Source organism: Homalodisca vitripennis, chromosome 3 (assembly GCF_021130785.1).
Source record: "Homalodisca vitripennis isolate AUS2020 chromosome 3, UT_GWSS_2.1, whole genome shotgun sequence".
In the NCBI taxonomy this organism is placed as follows: domain Eukaryota; kingdom Metazoa; phylum Arthropoda; class Insecta; order Hemiptera; family Cicadellidae; genus Homalodisca; species Homalodisca vitripennis.
The window spans coordinates 109941955-109957971 of NC_060209.1; the positions used below are offsets into that span (position 1 = coordinate 109941955).

At 34.6% G+C, this 16017-nt stretch overlaps 1 protein-coding gene across 6 annotated transcripts in view; it reads right to left on the reverse strand.

Annotated features, from left to right (window-relative positions):
- LOC124357290 (DNA N6-methyl adenine demethylase-like) overlaps positions 1 to 16017 on the reverse strand; it is a 127487-nt gene that overhangs the window by 11381 nt on the left and 100089 nt on the right. For all 6 annotated transcript variants that reach the window (XM_046808942.1, XM_046808943.1, XM_046808944.1 and 3 more), the window contains 8 exons: positions 15692 to 15869; positions 14454 to 14677; positions 6087 to 6273; positions 4830 to 5057; positions 4539 to 4693; positions 3762 to 3890; positions 514 to 700; positions 136 to 229 (listed from right to left, as the gene is read on the reverse strand). In XM_046808942.1, coding sequence (XP_046664898.1) covers positions 136 to 229; positions 514 to 700; positions 3762 to 3890; positions 4539 to 4693; positions 4830 to 5057; positions 6087 to 6273; positions 14454 to 14677; positions 15692 to 15869 — 1382 coding nt within the window. The remainder of the gene's footprint in view (positions 1 to 135; positions 230 to 513; positions 701 to 3761; positions 3891 to 4538; positions 4694 to 4829; positions 5058 to 6086; positions 6274 to 14453; positions 14678 to 15691; positions 15870 to 16017) is intronic.

Sequence of the window (16017 nt, forward strand, 5' to 3'; positions counted from 1 at the left end):
AAAATTCCCTCTAATTAATTATCAACAATGAAAAAAAAACTAAGCACAATGTTTGCTTGAAAGTCTTCTCATCTAATAGCACTCAAAATATAGTGCTGTAAAGCTTATTATTATTTATTTCAGATTATAACTTGCCAGAGTGAGGAGTTCCAAGCCAAGAGTGGCCCGAATGGTGCCAGGCTGAGTGGTACATGGAGCCTCCAGGACTGTCCAGAACTGTGGATGACACCTGTACAAACGAATTATGTGTAATTCATTTCTGTTTATGATGATTTTTTTTTAGACGAAGCATTTGTATACATGCAGGTTAACAGTTCCAGTATAGAGATAGGTTTGCTGTGATACTGGTTCTCAAATACAACATGTAATTACCATGACACAATGGAGAGAGCACAAACGATAATCTAAATTCATTTAACTGGAACTGATCCACTGTCAATAAAGAGTCTCAAAATCCATAAATTGAATAACAAATAACCAAATTTAAATCTCTGGAAAATATATGAATATTACCTGTGCACTCTGCAATTGAGCATCCATACTGTCCAGCACGCTGTTCATATCTTGTTGGCTGCTGTGGGCCAGGGCACTCTCAGCCTGGATACTAGAAGGTGTGGAAGTCCTTGTGTCATACTGTACACTCAATGGTGTAGATGATCTAGTGTCAGGAGCTGTCTCTCCCCTCTCTTTTTCCCCAGTCCTTGAGCAAATATTAACACTTAATTTGAGCCAGTCAAAAAAGTAGCTGAACAACATTTTAATTGAATTATAGAAATTTTTCTTAGGAACTTATAAAACTCTTTTATCCTCATTAGAAGTGCTTTTTCCTCTATCTGCTTATATTAGTTCTTAACAAATTAATATTAGTGAGCCAAATTTTAGTCTGGATCTTTTTTATCACTAAACTAAACCAATTCAAAAAATGTCAAATTGAATGTTTATGTTTTCCAACACTATACAAAATATATTTGTATACATTTCTTTTCAAAATATAATTTGAATAGTTTTTATCATAACAACCATCACATATAACAAACAAAATATGGAATATTTTTTTCATAAAATACAATGATTCATTTTAAAGTCAGGGAATGCAGACAACACCCCTGGTTAACCTGGAGCGGATTAACTGTGTAAACAAATGAAAAGAAATTTTATTGCCAAAGATCCGCCTGATTTGGTAATGACGAAAATTCATTGCCAAATTAGACACACAGTTGTGTAAAACTTAGGTATTTCAGGTCACGTAATTTATTTTTATTTCATGTATTCTACCAGAGCATTGACTATAGTACCAATTTTGTTTTGTTCGTTTGATTATCGTACAACATCGAATATCATTCTCAACGGACAGCTGACATACACGTAATATGCTTGAGCCATGTTGTTGTTGTGAAACTCATGGGAACTGTAAAAAAGAGCCAGGTTTTGTGTTTGGAATTACGAATCCAATAGTATATATGGAAAAATTTATTTTATAGTGTGTCTTAGTGTTGTTATTACTTGGTTTAGCTTTCTTAGATTATAGTTTTAGTTGTTCGTAATGGGTGAAAACTTTAGAGACCGATCATGCGATCTTAGAGAGCATATTTTGGATCATTCAGTTTCTAGTGATGATGAAATTTATTCTGAGATTGTGGTAAACTTGACAGACCATATAGCAAACGTGATATCCAAGTAAGTGTTTTTTCACAATTTTGTGAGTCAGACATAGAAGTTGTTGTTACATCTGATGATGTCCTTAGCCCTGCTCATGAACTCGCAAAACTCCCCAATACTAACTGTACTTGTGTGTGCCGTATTTGAGTATAAAACTTGAAAAAGAAAACCAATTTCTTCTGCCTTGTATGTAATTATGGAGTTCACCCAAAGTGCTACCATCTGCTCGAACACTATACCAGACCAGTTCAACAGGGAGACCGCTAACGCAGGATGACTTTAAATGAAAGATTAAACTTGTGCATATATTGAGATATATATTGTGCATATGTAAATAGGGTAGGGTTCAAATTTAGTATGATTGATAGATTATTGCTAAGCAGTTGTCCAACGGAATATTTACAGAAATAAATTTTTTTTTTTTAGTTAAAAAATTAATTATTTACATGAAAACAGTACGTTATTGTAATTATAATATTACTCCAAATATTTGTGAATAAATTGACATATAATTTTACAACTGAACTAACAGTTATTAAACGGCATAAATTACAAAAAAAAATCTGTGGGGCTGTTGAAATAGATCCTCCAGTACAGAGTTATAGTAGCCAGTTCTAGAGTTAAAGCAATTAAAGCGGTTCTCTTCTTCCTTTCAGATAATATAAAAACCTTAGTTTAGTTACAAATATTATTTTGAGGAGAGAATTGTGTACTTGTATTATCAGTTATCAATCAAGGTATTTTTTTATTGATGGATCGATTTCAAGAGTAATACAAAGCCTTTGACAAGACTTTTTTGCAAAAACTTATTGTTTCCAACTATACGAAACCTATTATTTTTTTTTTTTTTTTCAAAAATATTAAGAGTAAATCTTTCTGAAAGTTAAAATAATGGAAGTTGTCTTTTCTTGTTGTTGTGCTTTTGACTTTGTAGATAACTAAATAAAGTTGTCATATTTAAAAAAATAGCATAATATAATAATCATAATTGTGTTAATATGCATACAGAACTAACCAAATATTATAAATATATATTTACATTTCTAATTTAAATCTCTAATTTGATTACGTGTAAAAATTCGTTATCATTATTTTTATAATTGTACCTGTCTTGTTTTCAAAATACATCTTCCGGTTTTTACATCAGAAAGAAACACGTCATGTGCAAACCGGTTGTGTGTAGTTGCAAAAGAAAAACATAAACACATCCAAGTATATGAGCTAAAGTCACACTGGACATTGTCTAAAAAAAGTGATAAAAATGTCAAAGTCAGTTGTAAATATCAGATATTGCACAAATATCAAGCTTGCAGAAAATAACAATGATCAACGATATAAAACCTTTCAAATCACTTATACTATGGGGTTTATATTGATTTTTGTCTTTGGAATTAACACTAAAATGGAAATAATTAATCTTAGTAACAAAATATCATTTGTAAGATTACGTTACATTTTATTGTACGTTTAATTAATTTGCAACAGCTCAATAAAATAGTTTTGAGACTAATTCAGAACAAAGTATCGCTATTTATTACTTACTTTAAATTATTGATTTACAGCATGACCTTGTAATTTTGGTATGCATTTCCAAGTGAATATGGAGAAACAATGGTTAAAAATGGCTATCTTTGGTCATAGTTCTAATAATATTCCTCAAAATACTAGGAATTGAATGTCTAAGACCATCTACAGAATTTTATTGTTGCTTGTTAAATAATAGAAGACTGATTGCGATGATCGAATTGCAGAGATCTGGACTTAAGATTTTGGGCTGGATTTGGTAACCTGCACTTTAGTCTAGCTCAATAGGTTACTCACTGAGACATGTCGAACTAAGTGAAATACTTGAAGTCTACTGTATCAGACTGATAACAGTGCAGATATATGAGGTTTTCTTGGGGGTAAGGTTGGTATAACTTTAAATATCCTGTGTAATACTGAGTAACAATATTTTATCATGTATCTCTAGCGGAGAGAAATTCTTATCATGAGTAATCAACTAGTAGAAGGACATTAACCATACAACTTGTGTGCATTAAAATTAAATCCAAAACATCTCTCTATCAAGTATTCCATTTAAAATTCACTTTAGGATGTACCTTTGCAAAGCTGCTTGACTGGCAGATTCCTTCTTAGCTAGCAACTCGGCTTCTTCTTCTTTTCTCTTTTTACCATGTCTTCTACAGGGAGTTAAGGGTACAGCTCGAACTCGAACTTCACAAGGGAACCTAAAAATATATTTTGGGTTAGGTAAAAATGTCTTTAATAGATATTACAACTTTAAGTTCTTAATTAGTAGGCTTTAACTTCCATAGTAATTATATTTACAAAATAAAGAATGGAATATAAAGTTGTAGTTTTCATACAGGATTTTATTTGTATTTGACTTTTGTGAATAATATTTCACATAATTAAAATGAAACAGTTAGGTTAAGAATGTTAAGGAACAATGAAATTAACATTACTGTAACACTATTTTATTTTACCAAGGTAACACACAGCTTTTTGTGTAGGCAAGGTCATAGGAAAAAAGTCCCCATCCCTATTTCAGCCCTTTCCTGCTTTGACACAATGACTATTATGTGCGTGTGATCAATCTTGCCTGTGTGACATTCCTCGCTAGCAAAGCTTACAGCTTCAAAATGTCATATTGTTTGTCGCCAGGCCGGATGTTGCAGGGCTGTATGTGGCATGTTTTACTGGATTAAAAAGAATTTTAAAACAGTAATATTGATAGTAATCTGAGATTTCGTGATTAAAAGCCAGGATACATGTATTTGGGCCCTGTGGAATCCACAACCCTCTCCATGAGCAACAAACATGTGACTAGATTATAAACAAATTTTAAAAATAAAGGAATAGTAAAGAATAATTACTTAGTTAGTACTTCGATGGCACCACTTGTGACCTTGTCGGCTTGGGCCTGTTGGCTACCGAACTCGTCAGACTCGTCCATCACGTAAAGAGGCAACACGTGCAGTTGTTCATCCTCAGGCTTTCCTAGGCTACGGTGTTTGGTCAGAGTTACAACCTAGACAACCAACTTGGTTAACTGTGTTTTAAATATTGAATTTAATACAAAAATCTAAACATACACATTTTTAATTTCAACCTGTTATTTATACATTTAAAAACCATGTTACTACCATGTCATGACAGGTACATACCACAGTACAGCCATTGTTCATGTTGTGTAGATCGCGGTGGGCATGCGCACAGAAGTCGATGCAGGCAGTGACACCGCTGAAAGGTCTGCCGGGCTGAGTGCCAAGACGGCACTCTGATGCCTCTCTCTCGAACTGTGTCTGATTGTGCCAACTGACTGGTGCCACACTCTTGTACAGAGGAGACAGGTGTGTGGCCAACCCTTGTAGTCTTTCCTCCACTTCCTGCTCCTGAGGTCAACAGAGTGATGAATCAATACGATGGAGATAGCATACAATATAGAATCAGATCTCTTAGGAAAATGTACAAAGTTTACTAGACACCACACCTGTAAACCTCTCTAGTATTTATTTTGCTCCTTGACGTTGTTTAATATTGTACAGATGAGTTAACTCACAACTACAATATGTGGTTTGAAGTTCATTTAACATACATGGTGAGCCTCTCATGTGGTTCTTCTTGCAGTTAAATATTGGATTATGTCAAGTGCGTAATTATAAGAGACCATTCTAGACAAAACATAAATTTACTGTGTTTATTCCTAGTTTTTTTTTTTTTTTTTCCAAATACTGATGATCCTACAACAGTAGTGTTGTAAGAGAACAAATCGGCAAGATTTGTTTGTCGGGACATATTTGTTGGCGATGTACATTAGTGGAATTGATGAATCTTTACAAAATTGTTGAGATTGAAATGTAACTTCAATGCAATGATTAGCTGTAAAAATTACAACTTGAGATACTGAAATTGACCATGATAGACAATGATATTTTGTTGCCTGATGGTAATAATACTGTTGATTATTGACTTTGCTCTGTTACAGGCAATGCCAAATTAAAAGGAAAGTGGTAAAGATGACATTCTGGTCAGCTCTTTACCTAGAGTATGGGTTATTGAGTATTTATTAATGTTGACAATTCTAATGTAAGTGAAAATTAATTTGTATTACCCAGGCTTACTGAAAACAAGAAGTCTGATCAAGCTGCTAAATCTAGTAATGAACTTAGAGGTAGGGACATAATTGATTAACAGTATACCAGATCCAAAACCAAAATAACTCTAAACGTAAAAACGAGAATAAATAAATGAAAATAGCCAATAATAATTATTATTAGGCATTATTATGGGAACATTTGTATGGTAAAACTTGTATTAAAAATATATTGAAAGATTCATATTTAGTGAAACAACTATAATAAAATGACCAATAAATATTATATGTAGATTTTTAAACGTACATTCTCTCAAGTAAATATTACCTCTGACTTGACAGAGAGTCTAAATTTGCGAACAATCTTGCTCCGGGCATACTTGCAGCCATTATAGTACATGGACCAGGAACAGCCAAAGCTAAAGCTAGCTCCGCAGCTGTCCTGATCCAGACCTTGGCAAGCGCAAGTCCGTGGCTCATTTGTGGCACAGCGGCGCAGTGTAGGTAGACCAAACCTGTACAGTCATAAATCAGTTTAACTAATAAAATTCATACGTTACTATTTAAGCATCAGAAATCCTTTTTCAAAAAAATACCAAAATTGTATTCAACAACTGATATGAATATGATGAAGTAGAATACAAATAAATATTAAACATTGTTTACACAAGTAATTCAACCTTCCATTATATTCTTTTAACATTCTCTGTGGTATAGTACATAGTAACAATGAAATATAGCTAGATTGTCGGTCACAATCAACAAGTCAATCTGTATAATTGTACAGGTTTAAGAAGTATATTATGAATAAACCTTACATAGGTTTAATAGGCTGTATAGTGCATTGCATAAATTTGCATTTATTGGAAATTTGTTCTCCCAGTTTAAGATAGAACCAAGAGAGGATAAAACAAAGTTAAAATTTGGAGTGTATGAATTTAAGATATCTTAAAATGAATTATGTTTTATCAGTGAACATCATTGCAATATTTAAATGTAAAGCCAAATGAATAAGCTCTGTAACAAAATTTAAGGCAAGCAGACTTTACGATTAATTACTAAAACACTGCCTGACGATATGAATTATATATATGATGATGTGGAGTATAAATATGCATTTAAACAAGACAACAAAGAACATGTTAAACCAAGAACAATACTAGACATAATACTAGTTTGTAAAAGTAGTATGTAGTTTATCATTTACAAGTTTTGAAACAACAAATTTACTATATATATATATATATATATACTCTCAACTTTAAATTCCGATTCATATATTAGTTTTGTCTTGACTTGAACAGAATACTTTACATACTTTCAAGACAAAATTTTAATCATGATAATACAAATATTAGTGTCCTACTTCAAGTATATACTCATTGGAATATCAAAGTTAATTATAGTTTGTATACTCCACTTTTAAATCAACAGCCTCAATACAAGATTTCTTCTACTAATTTCCTATTAGTGGACAGTGGTTGATATCTAGGGATATCGATTACTAAACAATACGAGATGATAGTTAAAACTGAAATAGAACTCTTGGTAATTATTGTTAGTGATGAGACTATAAAAGCTAAATATGACCTACTAAAGAAATATAATGTATGATTAAATTAACCCCTTTCGGCAAATCTCACATGGCTAAATTTGCTCAAAACGCTTTTGAGAAATCTCGTAATTTAAGTTTTAAAATAATAAGATTAAACCTTTGAACACTTTTGTAGTTTTTTATTTGTACAATGCACATTTCTGATTCGAAGAATCTATCTTCAGGTACTTGTAGATTATGGTAAGTAACCCTTCCCGCACTACGGCAATTTGGGACGCACCATACCCAAACGCTACATATACCTCAAAAATTTTTTTTCAATAAAGTCAACGCTAATGTTGTATTTGAGTTTGTTACCATATAAAAAGTCTTTTGGGAACGAAAAAAGTATAATTTTTTTAATACTTTTATTTAAATTATAAAATAATATAAATACACCAAATTTAACGAAATGTTGAACGAAATTTTACTATCGTGTATAATATTATATTATAGTGTATTATATGTATAGTATGTATATTATACAATTAAAATAAAACATTAATGGTTATAAAAAGATCTAAAATTAGCCATCACGGTGTTCAAGATAACGTCAACGTGTGGTACGTCTTGAAACACGTATCCGGGTGCAGGTTCGCCGGGCGGTGCATGTCTCACACACGTAAATGGTCTCTTTGTGTAAACCGTTGCGTGTACACACAACACATCTTCCCAATATGTCAAAAACCAATTTGACAACGTAAACACAACAGATCCACTCGCAGTCCGCGAACAAACTAAACGCGCGAGTTAGTTCGTCAGTAAATGAAATGAAATGAAAAAAAATTCGAAATGAAAAATTCTTTATTTTTACAGGCAAAGTTAGGGCCGCATGGCCCTTTCTTACACTTAACCTGTTGCAATGTAATATTTAAAACATTAAATAAATAGTATTTAAGAATAAAACAAAACATAATAAAGATAATAAAATAAAGAAATAATTACATTTACTCAAAGTGGTGAAATTAATGCAATATTTTAACGTGTAATAATTAAAATTTAACACAATAATAAATTAACCCATCTCTACTATTCTTAAAACATAATATAAATTTATATTTTTAATATACAAATAAATTAAAGTATTTATTGCTAAATGAACTTTTTCACACACAATCTCACATTCATCCCTCTGCCAGTGTCACGCCCACAGCATCTCAGACCGGAACTGCCCCAGCTAACCGCTCAAGGTACATATCTTTCAGTTTCGCCACAACCGGGAACTGCTATCGATGGAAGTAATTGTTTGGGGAAGGGCATTCCACAACCTACAAGCCATTACATGGAATGACTTATCAAACACTGCAGTCCTGTGCTGAGGCATTCTCAAAATGTATGAGCCAGAGCGAGTGCTTCTTACACCTACATGAGACACAGATTTAAAATATTCAGAAAAATATCTTGGAAAACCAAATTTCAATATTGAATGAACTAGTTTTAAAATTTTGATGGATCTTTGATCTATTAATTTTTAGAATATTTGACTGAATATAGTACGGTGTGATGTGCTGCTCCCGTCTCACATCGTAAACGTAACGTATACAGTAGTTTTGAGTTCCTTTGCAGCTTCTCACTCAGCACTATGGTCATATCATTGATCACGGAGTTACAGTAATTGAAATGTGGAAGTACGAGTGATTTAGTCAAGAGCAGCTTGATATGTTCTGGTAAAAAATCGTTGTAAACGTTTCAGTGAGTGAATAGATGCGAAAAACCCGTTTACAAATCTCCGCAACAGCGTCAGTCCAAGTCAAAGTCGAGTTTATAGTCAAACCAAGATCCTTCACCTTGTCGTAGTATGGCAGGCTGTTACCATTTACAGTTAACGTTTCAATAGTATTGAAGTTTATTGAGTTTCGTAAACGAGAGTGACAAATAATGATTGGTTTCGTTTTTGCATGGTTTAGTCTCAGGCCATGATTTTTGGACCACATAACGATATTTGTAATGTCACTATTGATTTTGGTGATACATTCATTAATGGAGTCAATTTTAAAGTGTGAATAGATTTGCAGGTCATCAGCAATACATGTGATATGAGCTATGTTTAAGTACAGAATGAATGTCGTTCACGTACAGTACAAATAATAAAGGACCAAGAATCGATCCCTGTGGCACCCCACAAGTAACAATTTCCCAGTCCGAAGTCATGTCATCCACCTTTACACACTGCCGTCTCCCTGACAGATAAGATCTCAGCCCAAGTTAATACATGACTAGAAAAACCCTATTAGCCTTAGTTTAGCTAGTAATACTTTGTGGTTTACGCTGTCGAAAGCTTTTGAGAAATCGAAAAGAGTGAGAATTGTGCCCTGTCTGTGATCCATAGCAAGCCTAATGTCATCCGTCACTTTTAAAAGTGCAGTTTCTGTACTGTGGTTGGTCCGAAAACCAGATTGATAGTCACTAAATATGTTGTTGTAAGATAGATATTCAGTGAATTGGCAGTGCACAATTTCTCTCTAGGCCTTTAGATAATGCAGGAAGAATATTTATCGGCCTATAATCTGAACATGATACTGGTGCTGAAATCTTATTAAAGAGGACGGACAAAAGCAGACTTCCATTGTGATGGGAAAATACCACTCTAAGAGACGTGTTGAAAATAAATGTGACTATTGGAAGGACAGCAAATAGAATATTCTTTATGAGGCGTATTGGGATGCCATCGTACCCAACAGCATTACTGCGAATACGGCGTATAGCTTTCAACACGTCACCTTGTATCACAGGTTTAAAAGTAAACTCAGGATAACCACAACTACGGCGAGGTAGGTTTTGAAGATGTTTTAAGTAGTCCTCCACTTTTTCCTGACTGAAACTTTGACTACAAGATGTAAAAAATTGGTTCAACTCATTCAGAGGTATAAGAACTGGCTGTGAAATACGTTGTTTTCCTATTTCAGGCTTTTAACCTTACGCCATAAGTCGCTTGACGACTGTTTCCTATTCTCAAAAAGACCTCGAGTATATCTCAGCCTGGAATTACGCAGAAGTTGTTTAAAACCCTGTTTCGAAATTAAACGGTACTGATCCATAAGTATCTGGTCATTAGAGCGCCTCGCTCTTCGATATAAGCTATCGCGATGGGCCATCAGGCTAAGAATATCCTTTCTCATCCATGGCACTGGGTTGCCTCTTATTTATTCGTTTTGTCACATAAGGAGCATGTTTATCATAAACAGATAAAAATTTGTTTATTAAAACCATCCACCATGTCATCAACAGAGTCAAGATTCTCTAGGTTATGCCATGGGAGCAATAAAAATATCGGACATAAATTCAGACTCAATTCATGTTTTAAAAGTCTCTATACTTGATAAACCTAGTTTTAATCTTAGGTTATATTTACTGAATAAACACAATAGATTAGGTCATGTTTTGATATGGCAGGGACTGGAAGCTGCGCATGAAGGACGATATCTTGTGGTTCCGAAACCACCATGAGGTCAAGAAGTGTGTCAGACTCGGCAGTGTGATGAGTTGGCTCCAGTGGCAGTATTGTTAGATTACACGAGTCAAACATGGAAGTCAGCTGTCTGTAGTTATTAGTGTTGATTGTTTTTCATCAAATCAGTGTTGAAATCGCCCATGATCAATATACGACTATATCTGTGCATGTGGTGCAAGAGAGCATTTTCAAAATCTGTCATATGTCCAACTCTGGGTGGGCGATAACACACTCCCAGTAGTAGTACATCCGAACCAGACAAACCAATTTCAATAAACATAAATTCTGGCCCAGCCGAGTACTCAGAAGGCGAAAAAAGAAGCGGTTTAAAATTTTAAGCCCTCCCTAATATACACTGCAAACACCTCCGCCATTTTTTCCTGTTCTATCGTTCCGTTGCAAAACATAACCGGGAAGGAAAACTTCGCTTGACTGAATACTCGGCTTAAGCCAGGATTCTGAAATTCCAATTAAAATCAAACTGTTGAAGGCCAAAAATTTCTCTAAGCTCATAAACATGCCCCCCTCAGCGATTGCGCATTGATATGAGCGGCTTTCAAATGTCTAGGATAGGGAGATAAGGAAAGAGAGAGGACATCAGCTGTGGATGGAGGCGAGGAGGAGTTGGTGAAGGCGGGGAGGCGACCGGCGTGGCGAGGGACTGTGTGGACCCACTATCCCGGGTCCACAATCAACGGCGCCGTGACACGCCCGCTCCGGACCGCAAGCCGCGACACTGACTGACTCACACACACACGCACACACACATACAATACTCTAATTCTACGCAATAGGCCTAATACATTAACCAAACACATGCCATGACAATTTCGGCTCCTTAAGTTAATGAGTACAATGTTAATAGTATCAATTTAGGATGTCTTTCAATGATAAAATTAAAAGCAAATGTTCTGAGAAGGAAATAAATAGCCAATATGAACTATAATAGTATTAAATAAAAAATTAAATTCGATGAAATATTCAGTTCTACAACATATAACCAGAAACAACAAAATAAACAATATTTTAATATAAAACTAAATAAACTGATTAAATAAGGAGTTAATACTTTATTATATAAATTAATAATACCCTTAATTTTTAAATAAAAAAAATATATACATATATATATATATATATATACATGCAATTAATATAAAACAAAAAACTGATTAAATAAGGAGTTAATACGTTATTATATAAATTAATAATACCCTTAATTATTAAATGAAAAAATAAATATACATGTAATAAATAAACTAAACATATCGATTTATACATATATATATATATATATACACACACACATAATATACATATATACATACATATTACACATACAGACTACATTATGTACTGCATATGTTTAAAACTTACTAGCTATTGGAGGTGCGCAGATTTGTTGCCGGTAGATCCGACAGCCGAGTCGCCGAACCCCTCCCCCCAGTTCCGTCGACCCACAACACTCTGCCATCTCTAGTCCAAGTGTTTCTAACACCATACAGCGCCACAGCCCTCCGGTACAGCTCCAGATGACGAGATGTTAAGTCCTCGCGAATGGTGACTCCTGTGCTCTTCAACTTCTTTTTTGCGTCATACACCAACCGCCGGTATCTGTAGCTGATGAAACGGACAATGATGGGCCGATGTCGTATTCGTTCCATCCGCTGCTGGTTCCAGCTGCTTACCGACACGATGGGAGCGACATATGGCCTCTGCTGGCAGCTCGATGCCCAGGTTTTCTCGGCAGAGCTTTACCACCTCGCTGTCGGTGCTCTCACCCTCCGCCTCCTTGACGCCAAAAATTCTAATATTGTTTCTTCGCTGGTATTGCTCCAGCTCGTCCGTTCTATCAGCCAACTCCTCCCTTAGAGTAGTCACCTCATCACGCAGCTGCTTTAATTTCCTGGTTTACAGCTGAGAGAGCAGCACGCACCGCCGCCTCGACAACTGTCTTCATCACTTCAGACAGCTTCGCAACTAAGTGATTAAACACCTCTTCAACCGGATAAGTATTTGTTGACGCAACTCTCAACAAAAACAGGGTCAAAGCTCTTATCAGTTGGCATCGTCGATGTCGAGCTGGGGCCGGACGGTACAGATAAGGAGCGCTGGACTTTGTTCCTGTTATCAGTGGACAGCGGGACTGGGTCGCTCTTAGAACCGGAACGCAGGAATGGCGGCGACCGGTACATGAAACTTTGTTTCTAATTTATGTTCCAATATAATCAGGAGATATCGTTCTAACAGCGCAGCACTGTTCTCTACAAAAAACAAAAGTCGATAGTATCACAGTAAACCACTGATCACTCTCAAATTAACTAAAAACTGCTAAACAAATTGGAGCCGACACGTACACGCGTTTACTCGTCTTGAGTCATCCCCTCCAACACTAGTCAGTAGCGCTAGTGTCTGGCAAAACAGGCAGTGGCATGGGTAGTGCGCCGCCATTTTGCAGCTTGGAGAAAAACCGGGAGGCGGGGACAACTATTACTGCGCTTTTCTATTGAGGGATATATGCTCCAGCAGTTGCTGCACTCCACCGGCAAAACTGGGAACTACTTACTCCCAATAATAACCTCAATGTTTAAAAGCAAATATATTTGTCAACAGCGTTTTTAGCAAAGTAAATATTGGCGGTTATATTTGTCAACAGCGCGCGAAGGGTTAATAATTGAAACCAAATTGAGATATGTTTTAACTACCTTGGTGACTAAATTTTGTAAGTTTTTGTTTTTTGTTGTGAATTGTAGTCTGTAAAGCCAGTGATAGAATGCACTAGAATGTTGACTGAACATCAGAAAACAACTACACTTCATATATTGTTCTTGGGTTCCTGTTATCGATTCGAAACTGGTTTTTGTAGCTTCCGACCGCCATTTTGGACTGTACGCTGATGCATTTGCCAGGTTTTCCATATGGGAAGAGTGCCAGTGCAACTCTTGAGATCATCGTGTAGGCTTTGCTCCTATGTTGTGTTGTGTAAATGACGTCTGCACATTGTTTACCGTTTTTTGTGAATATAAGTTTTATTTCAATGAAATATTGATTGTATATGCCAGATAAGTGTTTCAGTCTTTCATACTAAGAAAGGCTTTTGAAATTGGCAAACTCTATGTTTGGTATTCTCGTGCATTTTAATTTACAAACAATACAAAAATATTAAAAAGCATTAAGATTTTATTTTTGTTGACCTACAATAACTTCAGAAACCTAAATTCAAATAGAACTTTAAACAAATAAAAATTTACTTTTTTATGGTATTATTATGTTGGGGGAAATACAAAAATTTATATGCGGTATTCTAAAGGTAAATATACTAGGTTTCACTCAAAGATTTTACTACTATGAGTTTTTCGGAACAGCTACATGATTTTACGTAGAAATAAAATAACTGGAAGCAGCAGACAACCCCATAATAAAGAAGACGGGCAAATAATAAAAGAAACAAGGCCATGCTCCATTGCTATTTGAACTGATCTCAACTACATACTTTTAGCATTTATCCCTTTAGTATTTCTTTTATTCAGGCTTATTTTAATGTTTCTGAGAATTGTAAAAAATGAATATACATTAATGCTGAATATTGTATGGGATTGAAATTGAAAAAAAGAAAAAAAGCTGATACCGTATAAGGAATTGTACATTACTTGTTAAGCTTGTGAGAAAGCATGGAGTAGATGTGGTCAGCATCTTGTGATGCCACTCCCTCCCATGCTACCAGTACAACCACAATCCAGGCGGTGGCACACGTGTGACCTGGGCGATGTTTCACCACTACCAGGAATTTCTCGTCCAGACTGGCTCGGCGTATCACCCATTTAGCCAGGGGACAGCCCGTTGTAGTCTTACCCTCTTTGCCAGTATATAAAATCTGCAGAGAGACACTTATTCAGCTAACTTGATATATAAAGCAGAGAAAAACAAGTTTGAAATCAAAAAGTCTAAGATTTTTATTGAAAAACTAATAACTGTTTAATAATGGAGAAATATTTGTTTTGCAAGAATGTTTTGCTATGTTGTCTGTTTGTTTTGGAATATTTTGTTCTACAATATTATATGTACAATTTCCTGTATCAAGCAGCTAAACCAGATTGTTGATAAGAGAATACACAATTTTGTTGTTGTGACATAGTTTTTGCTAAAGGTTCAATGAGTATTATTTAGAAATAGTTAAATGTATAACATATTTTTAGACAAACTAGTTTTATGCAGAACTTTGTTTAATTTATTTTATTCTTTTTTACAAAAATATATTTTTGTAGAATTAGAAAGAAATCTCTAATTTTTACTCTATGTCTTTGGTAAAGACCCTAAATTGTTATGTTTTCCTAAATTAATTTTAGTGATTTTATAAATTTAATAAAAGTGAAGTTTATATCCTAAAAACAATTATACATGCTTTTGCATCACCCTGTACATGACATTAGTAAAAATATACACCAATAAAACCATCATTACAAATGTGAACTTTTTCAGAATACACATATCAAAATAAATTAGTTTGTATTTTCCAATTACGACATGACACTATTGTCTGTGGCTGCTCTACTGCAGGTTGAGGGACCGTATATACTTAACTATTTATAAAGTACCTAGTACAGACTTAACTAATAACTGAAACAAATAACAGCTGAGGGAGGCTGAATAGCATCATTTTGATTGTGAATGTACATTCGCAGATTTCTGCATCTAGCAGCAAACATTTTCACATTGTGGTTTGTTTGTTAATATTTAAAAATACAATGCACATACTCAAAACATTCTATAATTCATTAAAATATTTCCAAATAAGATTTGGAATACAAATAGATTTTTTAAATTTTATGCACTAATAGTAAACGAAAATTTTAACACTTTTCCATTGTAAAATATATAGTGTTTTAACCTTTTCCATCCTTATCGCATTCCCTTTGTACCCAGTCCGCTTCTCCAAATCCGACCTCAAGTCTGGTAGAGATGGTGCTGCTCCTAGGTGAGTGTAGTAGGAACCAGGTTCTGGAGGGAACCCATCAGGAGGGAAGCAACTACAACTGGGCACTTCAGTACGCACATTATTTCGTAACCTGCACAAATTAAACAAGGAATACTTAGCACAATAAATAATAATGTTGATAGTGAATTGTCATAAATTAAGGTTTATACATAGACACAAGATTTTCCAGCATAACTTCTCTCTAACACATGATAAGTCTTGCAAAATGCTATTTATTT